General features: G+C 37.8%; 1 protein-coding gene across 3 annotated transcripts in view; it reads left to right on the forward strand.

Moving 5' to 3' along the window:
* Positions 1-26,122, forward strand: part of SUCLG2 (succinate-CoA ligase GDP-forming subunit beta) — a 341,482-nt gene that overhangs the window by 136,952 nt on the left and 178,408 nt on the right. For all 3 annotated transcript variants that reach the window (XM_044933774.1, XM_006070058.4, XM_025273081.2), the window contains exons 5-7: positions 5,304-5,456; positions 7,029-7,118; positions 14,975-15,071. In XM_044933774.1, the coding sequence (XP_044789709.1) occupies positions 5,304-5,456; positions 7,029-7,118; positions 14,975-15,071 (340 nt within the window). The remainder of the gene's footprint in view (positions 1-5,303; positions 5,457-7,028; positions 7,119-14,974; positions 15,072-26,122) is intronic.

The following is a 26,122-nucleotide window of genomic DNA, read 5'->3' on the forward strand; positions in this document are numbered from 1 at the left end:
AATCTAATGAAGCAGTACACTTTGTCTATGTGTCATTTTTTTTTTTTTTTTTTTTAACCTCACGTAGTTTTTGCTATAGTATGACTTTGAGGAGAGAGAAAAAAAGGATTCTAAATTAGTAGCTGTTTATTATCATCAGGATTTGGTAACAATGGGTAATGATTGAAATAATAATTTTTTCTTTTAGAACACAGACACATTTTGTTTAAAGTCAAAAAGAACTTAACATGACAGTTCCTAGAATCAGTGAGGGACATTCTTTGCTTCCTCACAGCCCCACCCTCATCCAGTGTATCAGAATTCCTGTGCTTGTTTTGGTGGTTTTTCTGTGTTCCCCTATAACTTATTTTGAGGTTATTACCATTTTGACTCACTGTTATTACTGGGAGTATGTCATATTAGTGGGATCTTTTGGGACACCCAAGTGTGTACAGGGCACATACTTGTACACACACACAGAAAATAAAGTCTAAAGCAAAGTGGCCCACCTCAGCCATGAAACTGTGACTGGTAGATCTGAGACAGAGCCTAACTTGCCCTCCTATTAGTCTGTTTAGCTTTGTTGAACTCCTCATTATGTATCGAGGCACCAGAACTGACTGCCTGATTTGCAGGATCCAGTGCAAAATGAAAATGTGAGATTCTTGTTCATATTTCAAGTTGGCTGCAGCAGAACATCAAATCAGAGACCAAGAATAGGACCCTCTGGCATGCAGGCCTGGATGACTGCACAGGTCACTCACTCTAGGCCTGGGAGCTACAGATGACTAGAAGGCCCCATCATGACACTGTAACAGCAGATTAGGGCCCAGCATTTTGGGGAGGCAACTGTCTGCTCCACAGACACAGAATCACATATGGATTATCACATGATAATCTCTTCCAGAGTGTCGTTCTTCAGGCAGCTGAGGCAGTGTATTCCATTTTTACATTTCAGAGGGAGTTGTCTGGAAAATTTTTGATATGATGGCCCCCAGAAATCACCAGCTTGGTCTTCTTAGCATACTTAGCTTACCAAGCACACTGCCTTGGTCCTGAAAAGGACACTGAGCTGGAGGGAGATGGGGATACTGGTGGGTCATTAGCCCCTTCCCTCTAAGAACACAGAGTCTTTCTGAAGGTTGAGGAAGTGCACAGACAAAACTGGTTCTGGTTATTTCCCTTTCCCAGTGCCTTGCAGCTAGATACAAGAACTGTTTACATCTTAAAGTGGTTTTGAAGAATTATTTTTGTTCAGCTCAGCATCATACTTTTATTTTCCCCTTTAAACTGGTTATGAACCTCTACCTATATAACTTGTTCAGAATTTGTTTATAGGGGATATGATTAGTGGTTTTGTTTGTAGGAATTTATTGTTTTTTATGGACACATGGAGTTTGAGATTAGAGTTTGTGATACCTTTAAAAAGCATATAAAATACACACAAGAAGATTCACACACACACACTATATATATATATATGAATAAAATTAGTTCTTAGATAGGTTCTTGAAATCCTGGGGATAAGTGCATTCTTGTAAATAGAATTATTGCCAAGAAATGACCACAGTGGTATAGTTTTAAGTATTTTTTCCCCTGATTGCAAAAATTATTAACATGATAAAAATTCCAATAGTACAGAAATATAAAAATTAGAGAATAAAATTTTCTTCTATTCTCACCATCTAGAAATAATTGTTAAATATGGTTTCTGTCCTTTTCCCATGTAAAATACGTATTACCACATACTTGAAATAGTAACATTATATATACTTTAAGGAACCTGCATTTTTTTTTTAACTTTTTAAAAAACATTTTTATTGAGGTATAATTTGCATACCATAAAATTCACTCATTTAAAATGTACAACTTCAGTAGTTTTAATAAATTTATGGCGTTGACAGCTATTACCACAATCAAATTTTTGAATATTTCCATCGACCAACCCCAAAATCTCCCATCCATTTGCAGACAATTCTTATGCCTACTCCCAGCCTGGGGAAACACTAATCCAGTGTGTCTATATTGATTTTCTCTTTAATATGATATAATTCATATACCATAGAATTCATTCATTTAAAATGTGCAATTAAATAGTTTTTAGTATATTCTTGGGTTATGCAACCATCACCACTATCCAATACCAGAACACTTTCATCACCCTGAAAAAGAAATCCATACCCATTGGAAGTCATTCTCCTTTGTCTTTCCACCCCTTGGAAACTATGAAGCTATTTCCTATATTCATAGATTTGCCTATTCTGGATATTTCATATCAATGGAATGTTTCAAGCCTTTTTTGTCTGGCTACCTTCACTTAGCGTATTTTCAAGGTTCATCCATGTTGTAGCATGTATCAGTACTTCATACATTTTTATGGTTGAATAATACAGCTTTGTATGACTATAACACATTTGGTTTATTCATTCATCAGTTGATGAACAGTTAATTGTATTGTTACCACTTTTGAGCAAGCATGAACTTTTGTGTATGCATTTTTGTGTGAACATTCATTTGTGTTTTCATTCTTCCTGAGTAGAGCTTTGGGGGTGAAGTTCCTGGGTTAAACAGTAATTCTATGCTTAAGTTTTCCTGGAACCATCAAAATGTCTTCCAAAGTGACTGTGTCATTTTACATTCTGACCAGCAGTGTAGGTTTAGTCGCTCAGTTGTGTCCAGCTCTTGCAACATCGTGAACTAAGCCCAACAGGCTCCTCTGTCCGTGGGATTTCCCAGGCAAGAATATTGGAGTGGGTTGCCATTTCTTTCTCCATGCATTTGTAATTTATAGAATCTTGGACATCAATCAGAAGTCCCCAGATGATAGACACTTTAGGTCTTAGTTTGTTTAAGAAGCTATTTAAGCACATTACATACATCTGTTCACATTGGGGTTTTTTTTCCTAAATCTGTGTTTGTAGTGTTTTCCTTGGGATAGTAATAGGGGAGGTGAGGCAGTGCTACTACACACGTGCTCCTTGGCTCACTATCAGTAATGGTTCCTGTTCCGCAGAGAGTAACTGAGTACCCTGTTAATCGTGTCTAATTGTTGTTCTGTTACAAATAGTTTGTGCACCGGCTCTCATCCACATACTGTAGTCTGAATAGCATGATATATAAAAAATGAAACAAAATGAACAGACAGTAAGAAACATGAAAAACAGATTCATTGTTCAAGAGTAAAGTACATTAAAAAGATTCTCCATACTGAAAGACTCCACGAAAAGGCTGTGTTGATACAGTTTCTATCCATCACAGATAAAGATGGTTGAAATATGTTTAACTGAGCTTCTCATGACATGATAGTTCACAGAGTCCATTTAAGTTCTCTCTGTCACAATTCCTAAAGGATTTCAACATCCTGGGTCATATAAAAGGCATCTCAATGTCAGAAAATTTGTTTGTATATAAAAGTCCATGAATTATCTATTGAAAATCATCATTTTCTTGGAAATATTTTCTTAAAGAGTGATGGGCTATTTCTACCAAGGAAGAGCTGTTTGAGACAGCAGCTGGTCTTTACAAATAGAAATTTGATAGAATACAGAGCACATCTGTCAACACTTGAGAAAATTAAGAATAGGACACTTGAATGACACTTATCCTAAAAACTTATAACACTGTGTTGTTTGTTACAGTAACTACTGAAAGTTGTTAAATCTGGTTCACTAGAATAGCTGTGTATTAGAAAGTGAGCTTGAAATAAAAATTGTTCTATGAAAATCCTAACACCATGTGCCAAGAAATATTTCTTACAAACTCATGAGCTACCATTTATGATAGAAAAATCACTATGAAGCCCCTTCTAAGGTACTCTATTTTTAACCAGTCATAAATTCTATAGAGGTATGAAAAGGAGTTAATTGTATTCATTACATTATAGCTTTTTAGGTCATCATATATTTATCCCACTTCATGTGACTTAAAACTTAGTGCTTTTGTGGCTTCTATGGAGCTAAACTCTATTATTATTTAATCAATATCATTTTTGGTGAAACATATTACTGAATTCCTTTTTAGGAAAAGCAATGTATGTGATTTTATTATTTTTACTTCTAGTGCTGATTCTTTATAGATGTTCTTATTTTCTTTTAAAAAGCATCCAAGACATTTTTTACTATTTTTGTTGGTAGTGTAAGTTGGTCTGGCATCTCTCTCCAAGGAAATTTGATGTACTTATCAAAATTTTAAATATGAAGAATCTATTGTAAAACCTAGCCATTTTATCTTTATATCCCTTGACCAGGGGGTACTAAAACAATGGAGCAAAGCTACACATACAGAAAGAATCACTGAGGTAGCATTTTTAGAAACACAAGTCTACGTAAATGTCTGTCAGCCAGGACAAGATCAAATAAATATTGACATATAAGTATTATGTAGTCACAATGAAGAGAGAAGACCTTGTACAATCTAAGTTATAGTATTAAGATAATAAACAAGAAGGAAGAAAAGCATTCAGGCATGTGTAATATTTATCCATGTGCAAGTTGATTCCATGTTGGTAATGCATAGGGAAGAGGTAAAAATTAGTAGTGGATTTTCCTGGCAGGGCTGCTTTGTGCCTTTGTTAAGGTTGTGCAGAGTAAAAAGGACCTGGCTGGAGCTCATGCGTGGAGAAGGAAATCCATCTGTCCAGTTTGCCTCCTGCCCAGTCATGGCCCTGGAATGTGACTACATCCTCATAGAGAAAGGGATGTTTTTTTTTCTGATCATCACAAAGGTTCTGCTGGGGCCCAGGGGGTATGTATTGCAGGAGGGGACTGCTTTCACTGTCCCCTCTATATACTTTTAGTATCGTCAGCATTTATTTTTGAACAAGCAAATATTATGTTTGTAATTTAAGAGAAAGTATAAATTGAAATAAAAATACAGTGATCCAAGAGACAGAAGTATCCAAACATAGGAAGCATCAGACACACCATAAAAAGAATCCTTCTTTGGCAAGCAAACTTGGTTTCCCACCAGTGCAATCTGAGAAGAATCAGTGTAGTAATATATATGTACTGCTAATGCCTCAAATTAAAATAACATCTGCTTCCCTGGAGTTTTTCTCAAGTGTCAGGGTTTCTGAAGAAGAAAAGGAAGATTAAAGTGGGAAGGTTCCTTGAGGCAAACTGAATACCTGTCACTTGAAAAGTTAACAGGATCAATTAAGGAGGTGAAAATGTGCACTGTGCACCATGAGAGCAGAACTCTCAAATCTCCCTGGGTTTAAAGAGCCTGAAAATGAAGCTGTTTGATTTGTGTAGCAAGTTTGTATAGATTTCCAAGTGGAAATCAGCTCGATGCTGACTTAATTGACTTTCCCGCTAATGTGGTAGGTGATGGTTGCTGAAGCCCTGGACATTTCCAGGGAAACCTACTTGGCCATTCTGATGGACCGGTCCTGCAATGGCCCTGTGCTGGTGGGCAGCCCTCAGGGGGGCGTTGACATTGAAGAGGTGGCAGCTTCGAATCCAGAACTTATTTTTAAGGTATGTTTAGATTCCTGACTGTGTTCTGTTTATTGTTTCTGTACACGCTGTTAAAGACTGAATGTGAGCCTGATTTCTGAGCCTGGTGTACTGTTTCTGGGATTTAAGGCATGAAGATATTGAGTCCTTTTTCATACTGGATGTCCAGTAAGAAAAGGTTGGGTAGATCAAAATACGTGCTTTTGAGGATCTTTTCTGTGCCCTTCTTTTCCCTTCATTCTTTCCTCCTTCTAGGCTTTTCTTCCTCTCTAGTTTCTTTCCATCCAACTTGCCACAAGAATTAACCAATGGCAGAGGAATGTGAAATTTCCATTTCCTCTTGGTTAACTCTACCTCATTTATAAATATGACCCAGAAATTGTCTCCTAGAAATCAGATGTGAACTAGAAACTGCCTCGATGTCTTTCAGTACTGGTAATAAAGCGACTTAGCACAGTGCAAAGTAGAATTTTTCTAAGGCCCAGATTCTGTTTGTTTATCCTTTAAATCTTGTGTGTGTTATTTGTTGTTGTTGTTGGGGTTGTCCTTTTTTTTTTTTAAGATGTTAAGATTAGTTTATAGTCAAAGAGACCTGGGGTCAAATCCTAACTAGCCAATAAGTTTCTCAGTTTTTTGAATCAGTAAATGAAAATGGGGATATTCCCTCCCTATAGAATTGTGAAGATTAAATTAGATAATATATGCAAAGTGCTTCTCAACCTACCTCAGCTATAAGAAGAAAATCCTAAGGTCTTTGGAACTATAACCCTAGCTTTTAATTCCGAGTTCTTAGTGTCAAAAAAATCATACAAAAAGTTTCTAGTAAAAACCTTTATTATTTCTTTTAGAAACTGTTTTTTTTTCCTTCTAAAAAGCGAGAATTTTATTTCTTGAAACTCTTCATTTATAAGGTACTAATACTTTGAAGATTGGTTTTAAAATATTTTCACCAGTGTTGCATATTTAAGTTAACTATTTTGGAAGTTAAATTGAGACTTTACTTGCTGGCTTACTAATACCACCTACTTTTTTTTTTTAATGAAACTAACATTTTTAAAACAAGTCATTACATTTGTTAAGAGAGTACATGAAATAATATATCTAAACAACACTCATTATCGTGGAGGGAATAGCCCTTTGTAGAGCTTGGGTATTATTAAAAATTATCATCAACAGAGTATTTAAATCATAAGGTAATATTTAACCTATATAAGACAAACTCTGAACTTAACAGCAATATTAGGCAGGAAAAACTTACTTTGGAAGCCTTCCAAAAACATGTCATAAAAATTAACTGACTAAATATTCGTCACTGCCATCTGTATAGTAATTAAAAGTGAAAACTGGCATCCGATCGTCTTGTCAGCATGCCACCCTGAAGAATTATATAGTTTTGAAAAGGCTGTTTTATAGATGGTGTGCTAATTAAAATATACCCCATAGGCAGCTGTGGTGGCCCAACTCAGAGATCTCTGGAAAGGTGCCACACTTTTAATTACTCATTTGCACATAAATACTAAGCATTTTCTTTTGAGGTTGTAAATCTTTTCATTTGATTGTCTGAATTTTGTTCATCTGATTCATTTTTACTAGGAGCAAATTGACATTATTGAAGGGATAAAGGACAGCCAAGCTCAGCGGATGGCGGAAAATCTAGGCTTCCTCGGGCCTTTGAAAAACCAGGTACTTGAGCAATTGGAGGTTGGTTTGTCTAACATGTTCCAGAAAAGGTTTGGGAACTTTGGCTAATTGTGTCTAATGTTTGTGATTATCAGGAAATAAGGCGATTTATTGTTATTCTCTTTTTTTCCTGCAGTTGTTTATGGTGAAAAAATACTTCCCTGGTGTTCCAAAGAGAATGTTTATGGCGCATGTGTTTATATACACACACACACACACACATATATATATATGTGTGTGTGTGTGTATATATATATATGTATAGGTGTGTACATGTGTAATAAGAGTGTGTTGCCTGCAGACACATACAGCTTGTTATGTATGTTAGTTTGTTTTTTCTATAGCAGTGCCTCTCCAGTACATCAGTTATAAGATGCGGTATACTGGTTAGAATCACAGGCTGTAGAGTTAGGCAAACTGAGTTTGAATCCTGCACTGCTACCCAGTACATGTGTGATTCAGACCATCTGAACATCACTTTCATAGTCTGTAAAATGGGGGTGATGAAATCCTAACTGAGAGGGTTATTATGAGGATTGAGTAACCTGATGTGTGAAAATGCATATTCAGTACTCCAGAAAGGTCACTTCTTATTATTAATAATAATATACGTTACCTAATTAGTTGCTGTTCTTTTCTAGCTAATGGGCATTTGAGAGGAATACTAATTACACAGAGGTTATACTTGACTGAAAACAGCTTGAATTATGCCAATTTAGTAATTGTATCCCTTGGTTTCAAAGATAGGAAAATTGTTCTCTGAGCTATTAAGGGAGAGAGTCTGTCTTGAGCATTACAGTCCTGCACTGCCCTTGGTCCTGCCCATGGAGCCTGATTTTATGTCTATGCAGGCATGCTTCCTTGTCTCATAATTAAATCAGAAAAACTTACTGGCTGTTGTTTTCCTCCTCTGTTACTAAGAGAAGCCACCTTAATAACCCTTCATTGTGTGTCTGTGTTTGTGTGCTGTCCTAGGGCTCTGGGATTCTTGTAGTTTCCCTTAATTTAGTTGGGCAGCATTCCTCCAGTAAAACAGCCAATTGCACGCTCTTTATTTTCTGTCTTTACTTTTTCTTTTGATTGAGTCTAACTTTAAAAGCTTAAGGGTAACACGAAGGCAAGTTATGGAAAGGTGAAGCACAATAAGACTTTAAAATATATTTGTTTAAATTAAGAGAGCAGGGCACTTATTTGAAGATTGGAGGAAAACCTCCAGTGGAAAGCAGAAGGTTCAACACAGTAGCAGGAAATAGGATCATCTGGGACTAAGCCCCAGGAGGAGATAGAGCCAGGATTCAGCGGACAGTTAGAGGAATTTGTCGTCATTTCGAGACCGGTGAAGAAATGCCAGGTTAGTGACCTGCTGAAAGAGAGATACTGGAGGATTCATGGGTAAGGGCTGCAGTGGTTGGTTTCACTTTCTGAGAATGAGGCCATGAAGTATATTAGCTACAGACTATATTAACTGATCATTTGACATTTATTAAGTAACTTCCCAACTTCACTTTCACTTTTCACTTTCATGCATTGGAGAAGGAAATGGCAACCCACTCCAGTGTTCTTGCCTGGAGAATCCCAGGGACGGGGGAGCCTGGTGGGCTGCCGTCTATGGGGTCGCACAGAGTCGGACACGACTGAAGCGACTTAGCAGTATGTATTGGTGGTGGTCACAGAGAGCTATAGTTGCTGTGTTCTAACCATACCATCCTACATTCAGCTCCAGAATATGCCCTGTAACTTTGTTTATATCCTCTGTACCTTGCACATCCGTGTTCCTCTTGGACATTTGCAGTCTCGTTTGCTGGATCTTCATCTGCATCACAGCAGGGACTTGGTTGGTCTTGTTCACTACTGTGTTGCCAACAAAGTGTTTGGCAAATATATTAGATGTCCAAGAAATATCTGTCATATGCGTGAATAAGTGAAATAACACATCTGAGGTGTCTAACTGTAAGAAATTCCTGGGGAGTCAGGAATGAGTAGTTGTAAGTGGCAAGAGAATAAATTTGGAGTGAGTAAAATCTACTCACCATGTGGTTTGAAAGCTCAAGAGGTAAATAATACATGAAAGTTCTAGAGAAGGCAGTAACAGTATTATGCACATCACAAGTTCCCCCCCACCCCAAACATAATGTAAGAGACAATTAACAGTTATTTATATAGCTCTTAAATGACTAGATCATGTTTCCTGAGTACCTTAAATACTCCAGGTTCTAAGTGAGTTGTCTATGAAAGGAAAATGAACCTGCAAGTTCTCAGGGATTGGTGGTAGCTATATTGTCATTATATTTTTGATTTTATGTATCTAAGAAGGTAAAGAAGTCTTTTAATTTATGTTTTTTGTATTATCATTGCCAATTATATGAAAGACTTTAAATCTTCATTTCCTCAGCAGGTTGAACCAAGCTCATTTGCTGAACCCTGTTGAACAGAGATGATAAGAGCAGAATTATTCCCCAGGGGCTCACAGGGCAGTGGTCCCCCTGCTGATAGTGAACACAGGAAGAGGGGATGTGAAGGAGTGAAAACGGTGGGGTGGGAGAGGGGGTAGGAGAGATGGTGATCTCAGCTGCAGTTGTGTCAGAATTTGTTCATCTGGGGACATCCATTTGTATTTTGAGCAGCAGAACATGAAATGCATGGCACAGGAGCACAGGGTAAACGGGTGCTATAGATTCGGGAGTCTCTGTTTTACAGTGCTTCCTCCATACATGAGCGGGCAGTGTGCGTTGAGCACAGGGGGTGCCTGAGAGGAGAAAACGTTTATTTAAATGATCAACCGTTGGTGATCTTTTGATAAACAAGTGGTATCTTAAAGCCCCCTCGATTCAATGTGACTTTGAAAGTTACTTAATTTTCAGCTAGGATGTGGTTTGGTCCTTTGGAAGTGCCTCACTCATGGATGAACAATATATAAAATGATTCTCTTGTAAAATTGATATCTTTCCTGTGACTCATGCCTGATGTCTCTAAAATATGATATATTAATATTAGGTTCCCGGTGAAAATATATTTCAGCAAGAATTGGCTGAAAAAACTAAAGCCATGAGAAAACTGAATATGACTAAAATCTACAAATTCCTCAAGGATGTCTTAATTATCATCTATACTATTTCTAAAAACATAGGCTCCATGAGTTGTCAGCATGTGCCTCCAGTATTTAAACTGATGAAAATATCTGATCAGCCAAGTTAATACCAGCTCACTAAGCCTTCTAGGTATGGTTTATATCTCTGGTTAGCTTTAAGAACCATATTTGAATAGTGCAAGTATTAGTTCCTGGGATGCAATAGAAGGTTTTTCCAATTTTATTTTAACCTGTTAAAGCATTTTTGAAGACATTGGTAAATTTGTCAGAGTATGGCTCCAAGGATGTTTGATTTTAGGCTTAATTTTTTAATTGCTTAGCATATAACCTTGAAATAACATTAATTGTGGCAAAAAATAAATATTTGAACAGCATGGTTCCTGAGGAAATAAGTGGCAGTAACAAACTGGCTCACAGCACATTAACTAGCAGAATGTTTCCTTTGACCAGTGTTTAATCTGTGTTTTAAATTTGAACACATTTAGAAAGTAGAAGAGCCAACCTCAGCTTGCCATAGGGCCTGCCATTTCCTGCTATTACACCTGGGCAGACTGACAGGTTTTGCCTGGATGGCCTTTATAGTCATTTGGTGTATAGCCTCTGGAATAAGGCACGTTCTGCCTGCAAGCCAGGCTGGTTCTCCCTTGTGGATATTACAACACAGATTTTATAACGTTTACCCCTTGCAGATCTTACAGCACAGATTTAGTCTTGCTTCAAAAAATGTTTATAGTCACCTTTGCACAATAATAAACAAACAGTTGTAATAATGAATGCCCCCCAAGTGCTGTGTTAATGTATAACTACAGTGGCAGTAGCATGAGAAAATTCAGGCTTCATGCTAAGCGAGGTTAATATAGGCTTTAGAAGTTTTGAAGCTAGCGTGGTGTTCCTAGACAAGTAAATGGATAAACGGAATATAGTATATACATACAATGGAAGATTGTTTGGCCTTGAAAAAGAGGGAGGTCCTGACACATGCTGCATTGTGGTTGAGTCTTGAGAACGTGTGCCAAGTGAAGTTGTCTGTGTGTGCGCGCTTAGTCAGTCAGTCATGTCTGACTTTTTGTGACCCTGTGGACCATAGCCCGCTCCTCTGACCATGGAATTCTCCAGGCAAGAATACTGGAGTGGGTAACCATTCCCCTCTCCAGGGGTCGACCCAGGGATCGAACCCATGTCTCCTATATTGGCAGGCAAGTTCTTTACCACTGAGCCACCAGGGAAAACCTGAAATTTATGTTATGTGTACTTAAAAACAAAAACAAAAACTTTTTGAAGTAGCTAGGATAAGATCTTATACTTGTATGCACTCAGAATTTATTTCTATTATGAAGTCTCTCCATATTATTACATTAATGATTATTTCTACCATTGTTTATTGTATTGACTGTGTGCAGAGGCTGTGTAGGTATAGTGATGCTATGGTGTCCAGAATAGACATCATGCTTTTGTCATGCAGCCCACATTGCACATTTGTTTGATAACCTGGGAAATCTCTAAAAATGTAAAAAAGTTTCAACAGTGAGTCGCTTACCTGCTTTACACTGTAACAAAAATAAAATCCACTTGGATTGCACCCCCCCCAAAAAAAGTAAACATTAAATAAAGGAAATCTTAAGTTTTTGAAAAAATAATGATAGAATTGTTAGGTTGGGACCAGCCGTTTCCAAGTCTGGCACAAAGCCAGAAGCTAAAAAAGAAAAGAGTGACATTATTATTAATATTATTAGATTTCCATGTGGCAGAAGTAACAAAAACATGGGCAAAAAACAAATGTTAAAGGACAAAAAATTGCTATTTCTATGACATAAAGAGCTAAGTTCCTTCATGTAAAAATGCCTCCTATACATTAATATGAGAAACACCAAAAATATGTGGATTTTTCCTATGTAGAGTTCACAGCAAAGGAAATACAGATGTTTCACTCTCATAGAATAGTCAGGTCTATTCATAATTAGAGTGATTCAAATTAAAACCATACATGAGATACCCAAATAGCTGATGGTTGTGAGTTAAAAAAATAAAAATCTCTATAATGCTGGTTTTTGGGAGGGGACATTAGTGAAAGCTTCAATTTAAGATAATAAGAACAATATAAGATAATCTTTTATTATGTAAAATGCCCATCCCTTGTTCCCCATTTCAGAGAATATATCCTACAGATATTTAATCACTGTAGGATATAAGGATATATATAGATAGATAGATAGATAGATAGATATAGATACACACACAGATAAGGCAGCATTTGAAGTAATGTCAAGCTGCTGAAAACCAAATGGCCATTATTTAGGAGACAGGTTAAATGAATTATGATACATCCATACAAAAAAATATTATGTGGTCATTTACAAGATTGTTGTCTCTGTTTTGCTGCTGAAGGCTCTCTGAAATCTATCGGTAAAGAAACAAAGTGTGTTCCCCATCCTGGATGGGGAACACATGTATACCTGTGGCGGATTCATTTTGATATTTGGCAAAACTAATACAATTATGTAAAGTTTAAAAATAAAATAAAATTAAAAAAAAAAGAAACAAAGTGTGGAACCAAGTTTGTTTTTTTAAAAAGATGAATGGAAAAATGTGTACACTTGCATTTGTATAGCTGTATCCTTTAATGAACCAATAAAGTGGCTGCTGCAGGAGGACAGATGGGGGCTCTGTAGCTGGGGAGTCTGGTGAAGATTCTGAGGGAGAACCTTGTGTACCTTGGGAATTTTGTATTATGTACATGTACTATCTAGCCACAAAAAAATTAATATTATAAATATTCAGTGTAACTCATTATATATATTTGGTTATATACACTGGCTTTCAAATTAGGATTTAAGAAACTTTGCACATATACATCAAACAAAATAAGGTAAAATGAATTACTTACATTTCCAAGAGTTCTTTAGTTAATACCAGAACAGAGAAATCACTCCTAGTGTTTACCACGTGCATGTGTGCTAAGTTGCTTCAATTGTGTCCGACTCTTTGTGACCCTCTGGACTGTAACCCAGCATGCTCCTCTGTCCAAGGAATTCTCCAGGCGAGAATTCTGGAGTGGGTAGCCATGCCCTCCTCTAGGGGATCTTCCCAACCTAGGGATTGAACCCTCGTTTCTATGTCTTCTGCATTGGCTGCTACTGCTGCTAAGTTGCTTTAGTCATGTCTGACTCTGTGCGACGCAATGGATGGCAGCCCACCAGGCTCCCCCATCCCTGGGATTCTCCAGGCAAGAACACTGGAGTGGGTTGCCATTTCCTTCTCCAATGCATGAAAGTGAAAAGTGAAAGTGAAGTTGCTCAGTCGTGTCCAACTCTTCACGACCCCATGGACTGCAGCCTACCAAGCTCCTCCATCCATGGGATTTTCCAGGCAAGAGTACTGGACTGGGGTGCCTGCATTGGCAGGCAGATTCTTTACCACTAGTGCCACCTGGGAAACCCCAGTATTGACCACAGTGGGACTTTATTCTAGGTAATCGGTTAAGTAGGTGCTATGAGAACTGAGAAGTTTCAGAGTGAACAGAGAGGCAACACAGAGAGCTAAACAACAACAGAAAGTGGTTGCCACCTATGTGCTCAAGGAGCAAAGTGAGGTGGTAGTGTCACTGGACTTTGAGATACAGAAATTGGGACCCTGATGGGAATTAAAGTGAGAGGATGCAGAAAGAGGGGAGTAAAAATATCCTCTCTTTTTCCTTCTTCCCAGCTCCTGTCTCCCACTGCTGCTTCCCATTGGCTGAACTGAAGCCAGCTGGCCCAGGTGCCTTGAAAACCCAGTGTACAAGTGTCAGCTCCCCTGATAAATAGATTAGAGATGGGGAAAAACTGGAAAGAAATCTGAGGGCAAATAATGCAGAATGGGAACCATAAAAAAAAATGTGGAAATGGGGAAAGCATGGCTGGGAAATAAGTTGGAGCTAAGAATAAGACTGAACCCCAACATTCAGCCTTGATTGCACATTACACAGTCTCACTTTGCTGTGTTAATGATGAACAGGCTGTGTTTACTGCAGGTGCGAGCTTTCCTGGGTGCTGTCACACCTCATTTGTGATCCTCCCCCTAGCCTCAGATCACATAGTGCCAGCCTGCTGTGACATGAGCAGTTAATAAATGTTGGTTGAAAAGAATGAATGAGCGAATGAATTTCAAGCAGAGTGAGAAAAATGAAGTTAGGGTACAACACCAGGGAAACTGTTGAATATTCTGGCTCTGTGGCTTATGCCTTTGGGACAAACTGTTTTCAGTTTGAATTGTGCTATTCGGTAAGTGTGCTGTTTAGGTCTTCCGTCTTCTTGTTTTGCAACCATTTCCAATAGATACTCAGTAATTGTTGTTTCACAGATTATAGGTTTGGACTGATGAATATGGTAACAGTTTATTCCAGCATAATAAGGAAAAACTCGTGGTTAAAAACTCTCGAAATCATGTTTACCTTTTACTTAAATGGAGTTTGTTTGTATTAGTAATTGTAGCTCATATTGCAGTGTAGCTCAGCTAATAGAGACATGATAATTTTCAAAAAGATTCACAACATTTTTTGGCCATACTGAAAATATTTTGTTTCTTGATGATGATCTTTTCTACTGTCTGGAGGACAGTTGAACAATTCCTTCTAATGAATAGCAGTAGAAATTAAAATAGTTATGCTTCTCTTTTTTTCCCTTCAGAAAACCTAACTGAAAATAGACAGCTTGTTATTTTTAAGATTTCATTAATGTAGGAAAATAATTTTTTTCTACTTTTATGAAATTTCATTTCACTTGATCACATTTAGGCTGCAGACCAAATTAAGAAGCTGTACAATCTCTTCCTGAAAATTGATGCTACTCAGGTGGAAGTGAATCCCTTTGGTGAAACTCCAGAAGGACAAGGTAAGAGAAAAAGAGAGAGAGAAAAAATGAATGAATGTAATTATTTATGCAGACTATAAACTATACAAAAGACTATAGAGCAGACTTGCATTAATTTCTTCCAGTAATTTAATTCCTGTCATAGTTTCAAATGCTCCCATGATGCAATTGAACATATTAGCACTTGAATTTGTAGTCAAATGCCAAGCCTCACAGGAAGTTATTTCTTATTTTACTTAGAAACATCCATCTACCATCATCCCATAGTTTTCAGGTCTCTCCTTGTTGCGCTGATGGTAAAGATTTAGGTGTGAACAGGAGCCACAGTGCTTGGGCGTGATGAATACACCTGCTTTTATGGAACTGGAACTTTTTAGTTTCAGTTTTTAGTTTCTCCAAATCTGCATATAATTTCACATTGTGTCTTCTACTGAAGTTATGTCATCATGGTAGAATCTCTAATGCCCCATCATCTATCTCTTTCACCCTCCTTGGTTAGCAGCTTTTACTTCAAGTGAGAAGGAGACTTTTTTGTGGGGAAGGTTTTATCTTTTCACTGGGTACTTGTGAATCAGTAACTCTCTTACATGTCAGCACCTACCACAAATGCACTGTCTTGCATACAGCAAGTATTCAGTAAGGTCTTATTAATTTGAGAGCAAAAGCTTAAAGATATGCATGTTTAGGATCGGAGGTAGAATATCAAGGGAATAGGATAGTGTTACCAAACTATACTGGTAAATTCCAGGAACCTTGCCTTTTTAAATTATATCTCAACCCCATTTCTTACTTCTTGCTTAGCGTATTGTGGGCCGCCAGTAAATAAGGATTTACCACTGGACTGATTAATACCCATTATGTGCAAATACAAATAAGTTTTAGACCAGTGCGGATGGTACAATGCTTTTTCTCTAGTATATTTCAGAGACTATATAGTCAGAGTCAGAAAATCTAAAATATCATGTCCCTGAAACCTAGGGAGGCCTGGGATTGCCATGCTCCAGCCACGTACATGGGCTAAGCCTCAGGGATTTTTTTGTTTTTGTTTGTAAATCCAAAACAGTGAGTAAAAACATGATAAACTACCTATCTTGTAGGGCAGTTTTCAAAGTGAGGTGACTGATGATTGTGTAATAAGCATCCAGTTTCAGACACAAAATAGGCTAGTCCCACCCATTCATAAAATAAAGTTGTTGTTCTTCTCAAGTAGTATAAAAGTAGTCCAGGAAAGGTATAGATTTTATATTTTTGTCTATTTATTTTGTTTTGTTTGTATATTTTTGAAGGTTTCAAATTAGGACAGGCAAAGAGCCCATGTTTAAGAAGCCATTGAAATGAATGTTTCATGGCTTACACAAGTGACCTCTAGATAAAATTTTGTGGCTGGTGGTTTATAAGCAAACTACCTGTATAATTAAATATTTTAAAAATTGCTTTTGACTGTAAAATAATCAGTATTTTCTAGAGAGAGGGTAAGAAAATTGTTTCTTGATCTCATACATCCTGTGCTGTGATAAATGTACATGTCTTCTTTTTTATCATTTAACATAATCCTGCAGAGTTAGGAGTTGTTACCCCATTTTATAGAATATTGAAAAATGAATTTGTTTCCTCCAAGGGCAGCTAGATACTGGAGCTGGGATTCAAACCCTTGTCTTTCGTAGTCTGGTATGCATGTTGATTCTGATATGCCAAACTAACTTATGGTGACCTGCTTTCTTTTCTTCTCTGTTTTTTCCTTCTTAAGCTATTAATTTACTTTAATCAGAGTGATCTAGAAATAGTCTCCAGTTTGAGAGTATCAGTTAAAATTCATGCTGCATTGAGTGGCTGATAATTAAATCCAAGAGAGGAAGTTCACTCTAAGTCCTTAAAGGTCATACATATATTGCTTTTTAAGCTAATATGCATAAGCAACCTGGTTATTTCATAGTAACAAAAAATGGGAATTGAGGCACAGAATGGGATAAAAATGGTATTTTCATTTAACCCTTTGGGAAGCTGTCAGTCACAAAATGGTTTGCAGCAGGGAAGAGGGATATAAGAACCTTTTCCTAGAGAATGTTTGTAAAACCTCATGAAATCGGAAGTTTTCTCTTTAATTATTAAGAGAAAGTATAATTATTGAGCTTCTTTGAAGGAATCCCCATAAAATACATTCCATGTATACAGTTCATTAAAACATAAGTCTTATATGATATTTTTAACAGGAAAGTTTAGCTATCAATTTGTTCATTGTACCATAAAGGTTCAGCTATTGAATTATAATCACAATTAAATGAATGTGTTGGCCTATAACTCTGAGCAGTAGTCAAATTAAACCCAATTAGGAAACATTGATTACTGACCAAATGTACAAATTAACTTCATCATTGTCACAGTTCCCTAAAACTTTCTTTTATTTAGGAGCTATAAAAGCAGTCATATATATTTTAGCAATATTGAAAATATTTATAATCAGAATATTTAAAGTTTTTCCTTTTAGATCAATAATAGGAAAATACATAGCAACCACTAATGCTGAAGAAGCTGAATGGTTCTGTGAAAATCTACAAGATCTCCTAGAACTAACAAAAAAAGATGTCCTTTTCATCCTATGGGACTGGAATGCAAAAGTAGGAAGTCAAGATAACTGGAGTAACAGGCAAGTTTGGTCTTGGAGTACAAAAAGAAGCAGGTCAAAAGCTAACAGTTTTGCCAAGAGAACACACTGGTCATAGCAAACACCCTCTTCCAGCAAACAAGAGATGACTCTACACATGGACATCACCAGATGGTCAATACCAAAATCAGATTGATTATATTCTTTGTAGCCAAAGTTGAAGAGGCTCTATACAGTCAGCAAAAATGTGGCGGGGAGCTGACTGTGGCTTAGATTATGAACTTCTGATTGCAAAATTCAGACTTAAATTGAAGAAAGTAGGGAAAACCACTAGGTTGTTCAGGTATGACCTAAATCAAATCCCTTATGATTATACAATGGAAGTGAGAAATAGATTCAGAGGAATTAGATCTGATAGACAGATTGCTTGAAGAACTATGGATGGAGGTTCATAACATTGTATGGGACGTAGTGACCAAAACCATCCCCAAGAAAAAGAAATGCAAAAAGGCAAAATGGTTGCTTGAGGAGGTATTACAAATAGCTGAGAAAAGAAGAGAAGCAAAAGGCAAAAAGGAAAGGAAAGATATACTCATCTCAATGCAGAGTTCCAAAGAATAGCAAGGAGAGATAAGAAACACTTCCTAAGTAAACAATATAAAGAAATAAAGGAAAACAGTAGAATGAGAAACTAGAGATCTCTTCAGGGCTTCCCAGGTGGCTCAGTGGTAAAGAATCTGCCTGCAATGAAGAAGACACAGAAAATGCTGTGAGTTCAATACCTGGATTGGGAAGATTCCCTGGAGGAGGGTAATGGCAACCCATTCCAGTATTCTTACCTTGGAGAATCCCATGGACAGAAGAGCCTGGCAGGCTGCAGTCCATAGGGTCTCGCAGAGTCAGTCATGACTGAAGTGACTGAGCATAGGAGTGAGAGATCTCTTCAAGAAAATTAGAGATGCCAGGGGAACATTTCATGCAAAAATGGGCACAATGAAGGACAGAAATGGTATAGAAGCAGAAGGTATTAAGAAGAGGTGGCAAGAATACACAGAAGAACTATGTAAAAAAGATCTTTATGACCCCGATAGCCACAGTGGTGTGATCACTCACCTAGAGCCAGACATCCTGGAATGTGGAGTCAAGTGGGTCTTAGGAAGCATCACTACGAACAAAACTAGTGGAGGTGATGGAATTCCTGCTGAGCTATTTCAAATCCTAAAAGATGATGCTGTGAAAGTGCTGCACTCAATATGCCAGCAAATTTGGAAAACTCAGCAATGGCCACAGGACTGGAAAAGATCAGTTTTGATTATAGTCCCAAAGAAGGACAATGCCAAAGAATGTTCAAACTACTGCATAGTTACACTCATTCACATGTTAGCAAGGTCATGCTCAAAATCCTTCATGTGAGGATTAAATATTACGTGAACTGAGAACTTCCAGATGTACATGCTGGGTTTAGAAGAGGTAGAGGAACCAGAGATCAAACTGCCAACATCCACTGAGTCATAGAAAAAGCAAGAGAATCTCAGAAAAATGTCCACTTCTGCTTCATTGACTATGCTAAAGCCTTTGACTGTGTGGATCACAACAAACTGTGGGAAATTCCTTAAGAGATAGAGATACCAGACCACTACCTGTCTTCTGAGAAACCTGTATGCAAGTCAAGAAGCAATAGTTAAAAGTAGACATGGAACAATGGCCTGGTTCCAAATTGGAAAAGGAGTATGTCAAGGCAGTATATTGTCACCCTGCTTATTTATGTAGCAACCATATTTAAGTATGCAGAGTACAGTATACGAAATGGTGGGCTGGATGAAGCACAAGCTGGAATCAAGATTGCCAGGAGAAGTATCAATAACCTCAGCTATGCAGATGACACCACCCTTATGGCAGAAAGTGAAGAGGAACTAAATAGCCTCTTGATGAAGGTGAAAGAGGAGAGTGAAAAAACTGGCTTAAAACTCAACATTCAAAAAGTTAAGATAATGGCATCCCCATTCCCATCCCTTTATGGCAAATAGATTGGGAAACAATGAAAACAGTGATGGACTTTATTTTCTTTGGCTCCAAAATCACTGCAGATGGTAACTGCAGCCATGAAATTAAAAGACACTTGTTCTTTGGAAGGAAAGCTATGACCAACCTAGACAGCATATTAAAAAGCAGAGACTTTGCTGCAACAGGTCTGTCTAGTCAAAGCTATGGTTTTTCCAGTCGTCATGTATGGATGTGAGAGCTGGGCTATAAAAAAGACTGAGTGGCAAAGAATTGATGCCTTTGAACTGTGTTAGAGAAGACTCTTGAGAGTCCCTTGGATTGCAATGAGATAAAGCCAGTGAATCCTAAAGGAAATCAATTCTGAGTATCTATTGGAAGGACTGATGGTGAAGCTGAAGCTCCAATACTTGGCCACCTGATGTGAAGAGCTGATTCATTGGAAAAGACCCTGATACTGGGAAAGATTGAAGGCAGGAGTAGAAGGGGATGACAGAGGATGAGATGCTTGGATATCATCACCGACTCAATGGATGTGTTTGAGCAAGCTCAGGGAGATGGTGAAGAACAGGGAAGCCTGACGTGCTGCAGTTCTTGGGGTCACAAAGAGTTGGACATGACTGAGCGACTCAACAACAAGCAAAAATATATTACCTTTCCCATTAAAACTTTGTGTAACAGTTACTCTTTTAATTTAGAAATTTAAGAAAGTTGGCATTATAACAAACTTTTTACTTTAAAAATTTTATTTTAAACTTACTTATTATATAGTTCCTTTGTAAAAACTTTCTTCAGTCTTGTCTTACTTGTTGAATATTTTTAAAAAATCCAGGAGGCCAGTCCTGTGAATGGTACATAGTGGAATAAATAGCACTGGCCTAGATAATATCTATACTGCTCAGTCTCCCCTGAGGAATTTTTGGTAAGAAGCCCAACATTCAGAAAACGAAGATCATGGCATCCAGTCCCATCACTTCATGGGAAATAGGTGGGGAAACAGTGGAAACAGTGTCAGACTTTATTTTTTTGGGCTCCAAAATCACTGCAGATGGTGACTGCAGCCGTGAAATTAAAAGACACTTACTCCTTGGAAGGAAAGTTATGACCAACCTAGATAGCATATTCAAAAGCAGAGACATTACTTTGCCAACAAAGGTCCGTCTAGTCCAGGCTGTGGTTTTTCCTGTGGTCATGTATGGATGTGAGAGTTGGACTGTGAAGAAGGCTGAGGTCCGAAGAATTGATGCTTTTGAACTGTGGTGTTGGAGAAGACTCTTGAGAGTCCCTTGCACTGCAAGGAGATCCAGCCAGTCCATTCTGAAGGAGATCAGCCCTGGGATTTCTTTGGAAGGACTGATGCTAAAGCTGAAACTCCAGTACTTTGGCCACCTCATGCAAAGAGTTGACTCATTGGAAAAGACTCAGATGCTGGGAGGGATTGGGGGCAGTAGGAGAAGGGGACGACAGAGGATGAGATGGCTGGATGGCATCACCGACTCGATGGATGTGAGTCTGAGTGAACTCCGGGAGTTGGTGATGGACAGGGAGGCCTGGCGTGCTACGATTCATGGGGTCGCAAAGAGTAGGAAACGACTGAGTGACTGAACTGAACTGACACCCAAAGAATGATTTTTTTTCCAGTGTGATTAATAGTCTGGTTCAAACATCTAAGTTTGTACTACTGACTGTAATGTAGTAGTTTAGTGTCTGCTAGTTAGGATTATAATGGTTGTTAGTGACAGAGACCTGCATCAGCCTGATTTTTGTTAAAAAGCCCCCTGAGGATGAGGGTTCTCATTTTACTTGTGTTACAGAGAAGTTTAGGAGTGAACTGGCTAAAGGAATGAAGGGAATCAGGGATTCTCTGCTTGTCCATGGCTGCTTGCTTCTAACTCTGCGTCTTGGTCAGCCAGCATCTCTGGAGCTGTCAGTGAAGATGGTTCCCAGTGCCCCTCCTCCTCCTTTAGCAGCCTTTAACAGTCCTCTCAGATGATACTGATTGGTCCTACTTGGGTCCTGCTGGAATCACATGGTGTCAGAAAAAGGCAGTTTCTCTGTGGAAAAAGGACATTGATTCAAAACATGCCTATGAGAATGACTGAAGTTTTCTTGAACTGAAAGCAAGCTATCAAATAAATAGAGAGAAATGGACTATTTTCCTTACTGTCTAATTGCAGTGCCAGATTTTATTCATTCAATCTGTAGCCAGGTAAAAAACAGGGTTTAAAAAAAAAATTTACCTGTCTTCATTCATTTACTTATTTTGTAAGACACTGTGTGAGTTTATGTCCTATTTCTTTTCACCCCACTTTCAGTCAGATATGCTGCACATAGACACTTTTCTTTGGTATCTTTAAAACAATGTTTCTCAGTGGCAAGGATGGGCATCTTGTTCCCCGGGGGCTCTTTGGCAACATCTGGACACATTTTTTTTTTTTTTTTACTAAAATATAATTGGCATATAACCTTGTGTTAGTTTCGAGTATATACCATAATGATTTGATATATATCTGTGTCTGTATCTCTTTAGCCAAATTATCACCACAGTGAATCTAGTTAGCATCCATTTTTGCTTGTTACAACTTGGGATGTGTGATGTTACTTGCTTCTAGAGGATAGAGGCCAGGGATGCTACTAAACATCATACATGGCACAGAGCTGTCTCCCTCATCAGAAAATGATCTCACTCAATATGTCAGTAGTCCTGAGATTAAGGATTCCTGCTTTAAGGCATTTTCATCAGTTGGAGACCAAATTCATTCACTGAGCTAAAGAAATTAAACCCAATTTAAAACTGAGACTCTCTGGCCAAGATTCTATGGGAATTAAGGCTGGGTGATCCAAAGTTAAATGGCATATCAAATTCCTTTCTTTCTTCAGATTAATTTCCCTAAATAACTACCCTGTTGCTCTGTGCCCATGTTGTTGGTGGGTGTTTCTCTGTATTTCTCTCTTTATACATAACTATTTTCGAGAACATTCTCAGTTCTTTACCTCCCTCTGAAGTTCCCTCCCGCCTAGTATCTATTTTTCTCCTTTCACAGCAACTAAAGAAAAGTTCTCAAAAAGTATACAACTCCTCAAACAGTAACATTTAACAGAAAGTGGGACTAATTGAGAAGTATCAGCGTTTTAAGGCCATCTTGGCAAAGTGCATTTCTGTAGCACGTATGGTTATTTATCATAAATCAAATTCAGTACATTGCTGAAGACAAGTTATTTTTCAAACTAATTATGACAGTCTTATTTCCTGTTGTGTTTATGTTTCTTTTATGTGTGAATCTTCCCCTCTGAAATATATTTTTCTTTTGTTTAATTCTGTGGCACATTCTTCTGTTAAAACTCTAGGGTCAGAGGCCAATAACTGCCAGTCACGTTGTTCATTGAGGTTGTTGAATTAGCAGCTCATGGGATCTCACACCATTAAACAAAACGACAAAAACACTCTGAATATAAGTACCACAGCTTTCTTTGATATTCGTTCAGAAGGAAAATTCATTTGTATAATCTATCAAGCATGTAACCATGTGCTTTTGATGGTGAAAATTGTTTTATAAATATTAATAGGTGTGTTTTTTCACCCACTTTGTACATAGAATGGCCTCTGTTCAAGTTGAATTTTCTACAGAATTGAAGTGTCATTAATGTGACATTGAAAATCTTAATGTCTGAACCAAGCTCAGCACCTCCAAAAATATATTTTACCGTAGTGTATTGTTTTATTAAATGAAAAAGCCAAGGTCTGAGCAAGGAAGTTTATTTTATTGTGCTCTTATTGACATAAACAATCCATTTTTAATCCACCAGTTCTGAAAGTGTTCTTGGAGGAGGTCTTACAGGGGGAAATTAGCATATACGTGTCAATCACTGTTCAGGGATTGATCTGTTCCTTTTGTGCAAGCTGCAGGTTTTGGTTTGTTTGTTACACTTTTTTGTTTTCACATTACTGTGATGCACTTTTCTAAGTTTCTCTCTCACAAATATATGTATGATACCTGTGTCTATTTTTTCAGTTGTTAAAGTAGGATATGGATGTGATGCAAACTGGAGCTTTGCTGGGAGTGGCAACCTGTTTCTGTAAAGTGACAGTTAGTAAATATTAGGGAGTTTGGAGGCATTATAGTCTCTATTGCAGCCACTCATCTCTACTGTTGTTTTGGGACAGCAACCAGAGAGGTAATGTAAATGAATGTTTATGACTGAATCACAGTAAAACTGTGGTTACAGAAACAGGCAGTGAGCTGGCCTAAGGGCTATATTCTACCTCCACCTGACTTAGAGTCTCACTTGGGGTTTTTTATACCCATCTATAACCACCCTGACCTTATGCAAATGTGTGGTGTGATTCAAGCATCACCAAGTCATCTCTTTCAACATCTCCCTTTAAGAAAAATCTCCTTCTCTGTCAGTTCCAAAGCCTGGAATGCCAACCATTAAAATCTTTCCTGTAGGAAAAGGTAATCTGTACATGTGTAAACTCCAGTAGGCATTAGTTTAGATTTACTCTGAACAGAAGTCTAGGATTATAAGGGAGAGGAACAAGTACAGGTCATTTTCAGTGATAGGAAGAGAAGAGAATCCTGTATCCTGGGCCCTAAGGACCTGTCCTGTTTCTGAAGCCCCAAGAAAGCACTGTGCATGTAGAAGATGGCAGTGGTAATAATAAAAATCACTAGTAAGTGCCAGCTGTTAGTGAGGCTAAGTGCTTGCATGCATCCTGCCCTTGCAGCAGCACAAGGCAGTAGAAAATGCTCTGGTCCCACTTGATTGACAAGACCACTGGACTTAAGAGAGACAGTGACTCCCTGGTTAGGAAGTACGATGGTTTTAATTCCTCCCCAGGTATTTTTGATACCAGAGTCTACGTTAAGTGGTCAAGTTCAAGGGAAAACTTTCAAATGAGGTAACATTATAAATAGAGATTGTTAGGCTGGAAAGCACTTTGTATGTTTGGGACCGTTTTAAAAATACTGAGCAGATTTAACAAATATGTGTCTAACAGACTCCATGTACCTCAAAGGCCTTATTTTCCCTCTGCCACCACCCTCCCCAGAAAAAATTTAGGTATTAATGATGGCAGTTCAATTTTGGTTATCTTTCTTTACTCTTAAGTTGCTTTATTTGCTTCCTGTTTGTGTAGTGTTTTTAACTTCTAAAAGCACTTGGACATATATACATTTGACCTAATTATGTTGTTTACTTTTCTCTACAGAGAGAGAATGTTTGGCAAGGGCCCATACACCTTTTTCTTACCTACAGATAACCCTGTCATCCCGCTGTCACTATCTTTAAGTTCTTGGTTAACTCTAAAGTTCTCTCAAGGTGGTCCTCAAACAGTGAACTCATTTCTCTACTAGGCATACATGCCATACAAGAAAAAGAGACTTTTGAAAATCTGACTTTGCAGACATTTAGCTGAGACTGCTTTCTGAGCTTTGCATACATACCTATTAATTATACTTTCTCTCAAGTAGCTTGTAGTCTTTGCAAGGAGCCAAGATCAGCCTGGACCTATTTTGATATACTGGTTTATTGATCTTGACCAAGAATTCTTTTGAAACTCTTCACTTAGGAAGTCAATTTCATAGCATTTGCCCATTCATTCTGAACATGTTGGTTCCAAGTAATCTTGACAATGAGTAATGGAGGAGCTAAAATTGCTAATAAATTAATTAAAGTATGTTTATCAACCCAGTGGAAAGCCAACAGTGACATTGCTTTCCTACTGATTGTTATACAAGTCATTAATTGCTGAGACAATGCTACTGTAGCAAGCAGAGAACATTGGCCAATTCTTTTACTAACTAGAATCCTGTCATTCAGATTTCTGGAAAGTAATTACTCATTTGCTCTGTATATTCATAGTATGTGGGTAAAGTGGTTGTACATTTTGTGGGAAGACAAAGGACTCAGGCAGATATTAAATTCCATATAAGATTGTCCCTTGTCAGTCATTGCTACTTTAAGTACTTTGTGGTTTGGACTTTTATTCATGCTGAGAATTCTTCAATGTTAATATGCCAGTTTTGCACAGATTTGTACCAAAATCCTCACTTATTGTGGTAAAGAGACTTAAAAAAAAAAAACCCTCTCTCTGGGGTCTTTAACTCCAGGATGCTACAAGGTAACAATATTTTCTTTTCATTAGAAGCAGGTGGTATTAACAAACCATGGTCATTACTTTACAGTGAAATGCACATAGGTGATTGTTTTGCTGAAAAGACTTAGGTGCCTATGAGCAGTGCTGGTGGAGAATGAATAATATCTAAATTCATGGTCATAGATCCCTGCCTGTCAATATCCCAAGTGAAGTAGAAGATTATTATGGAGTATCATCCTAGACAATAATTTCTGCTCTAAAGGATGTAATAAAAGAGATCAGATCCAAGACACCAGAATGCCACCTCTCCCCACCGCAGTAGCTCCCTGATTGCACATGTGGAAGATCTACAAGTCAAGGAAAACTACC

This window comes from Bubalus bubalis, chromosome 21 (genome assembly GCF_019923935.1).
Source record: "Bubalus bubalis isolate 160015118507 breed Murrah chromosome 21, NDDB_SH_1, whole genome shotgun sequence".
NCBI lineage: Eukaryota > Metazoa > Chordata > Mammalia > Artiodactyla > Bovidae > Bubalus > Bubalus bubalis.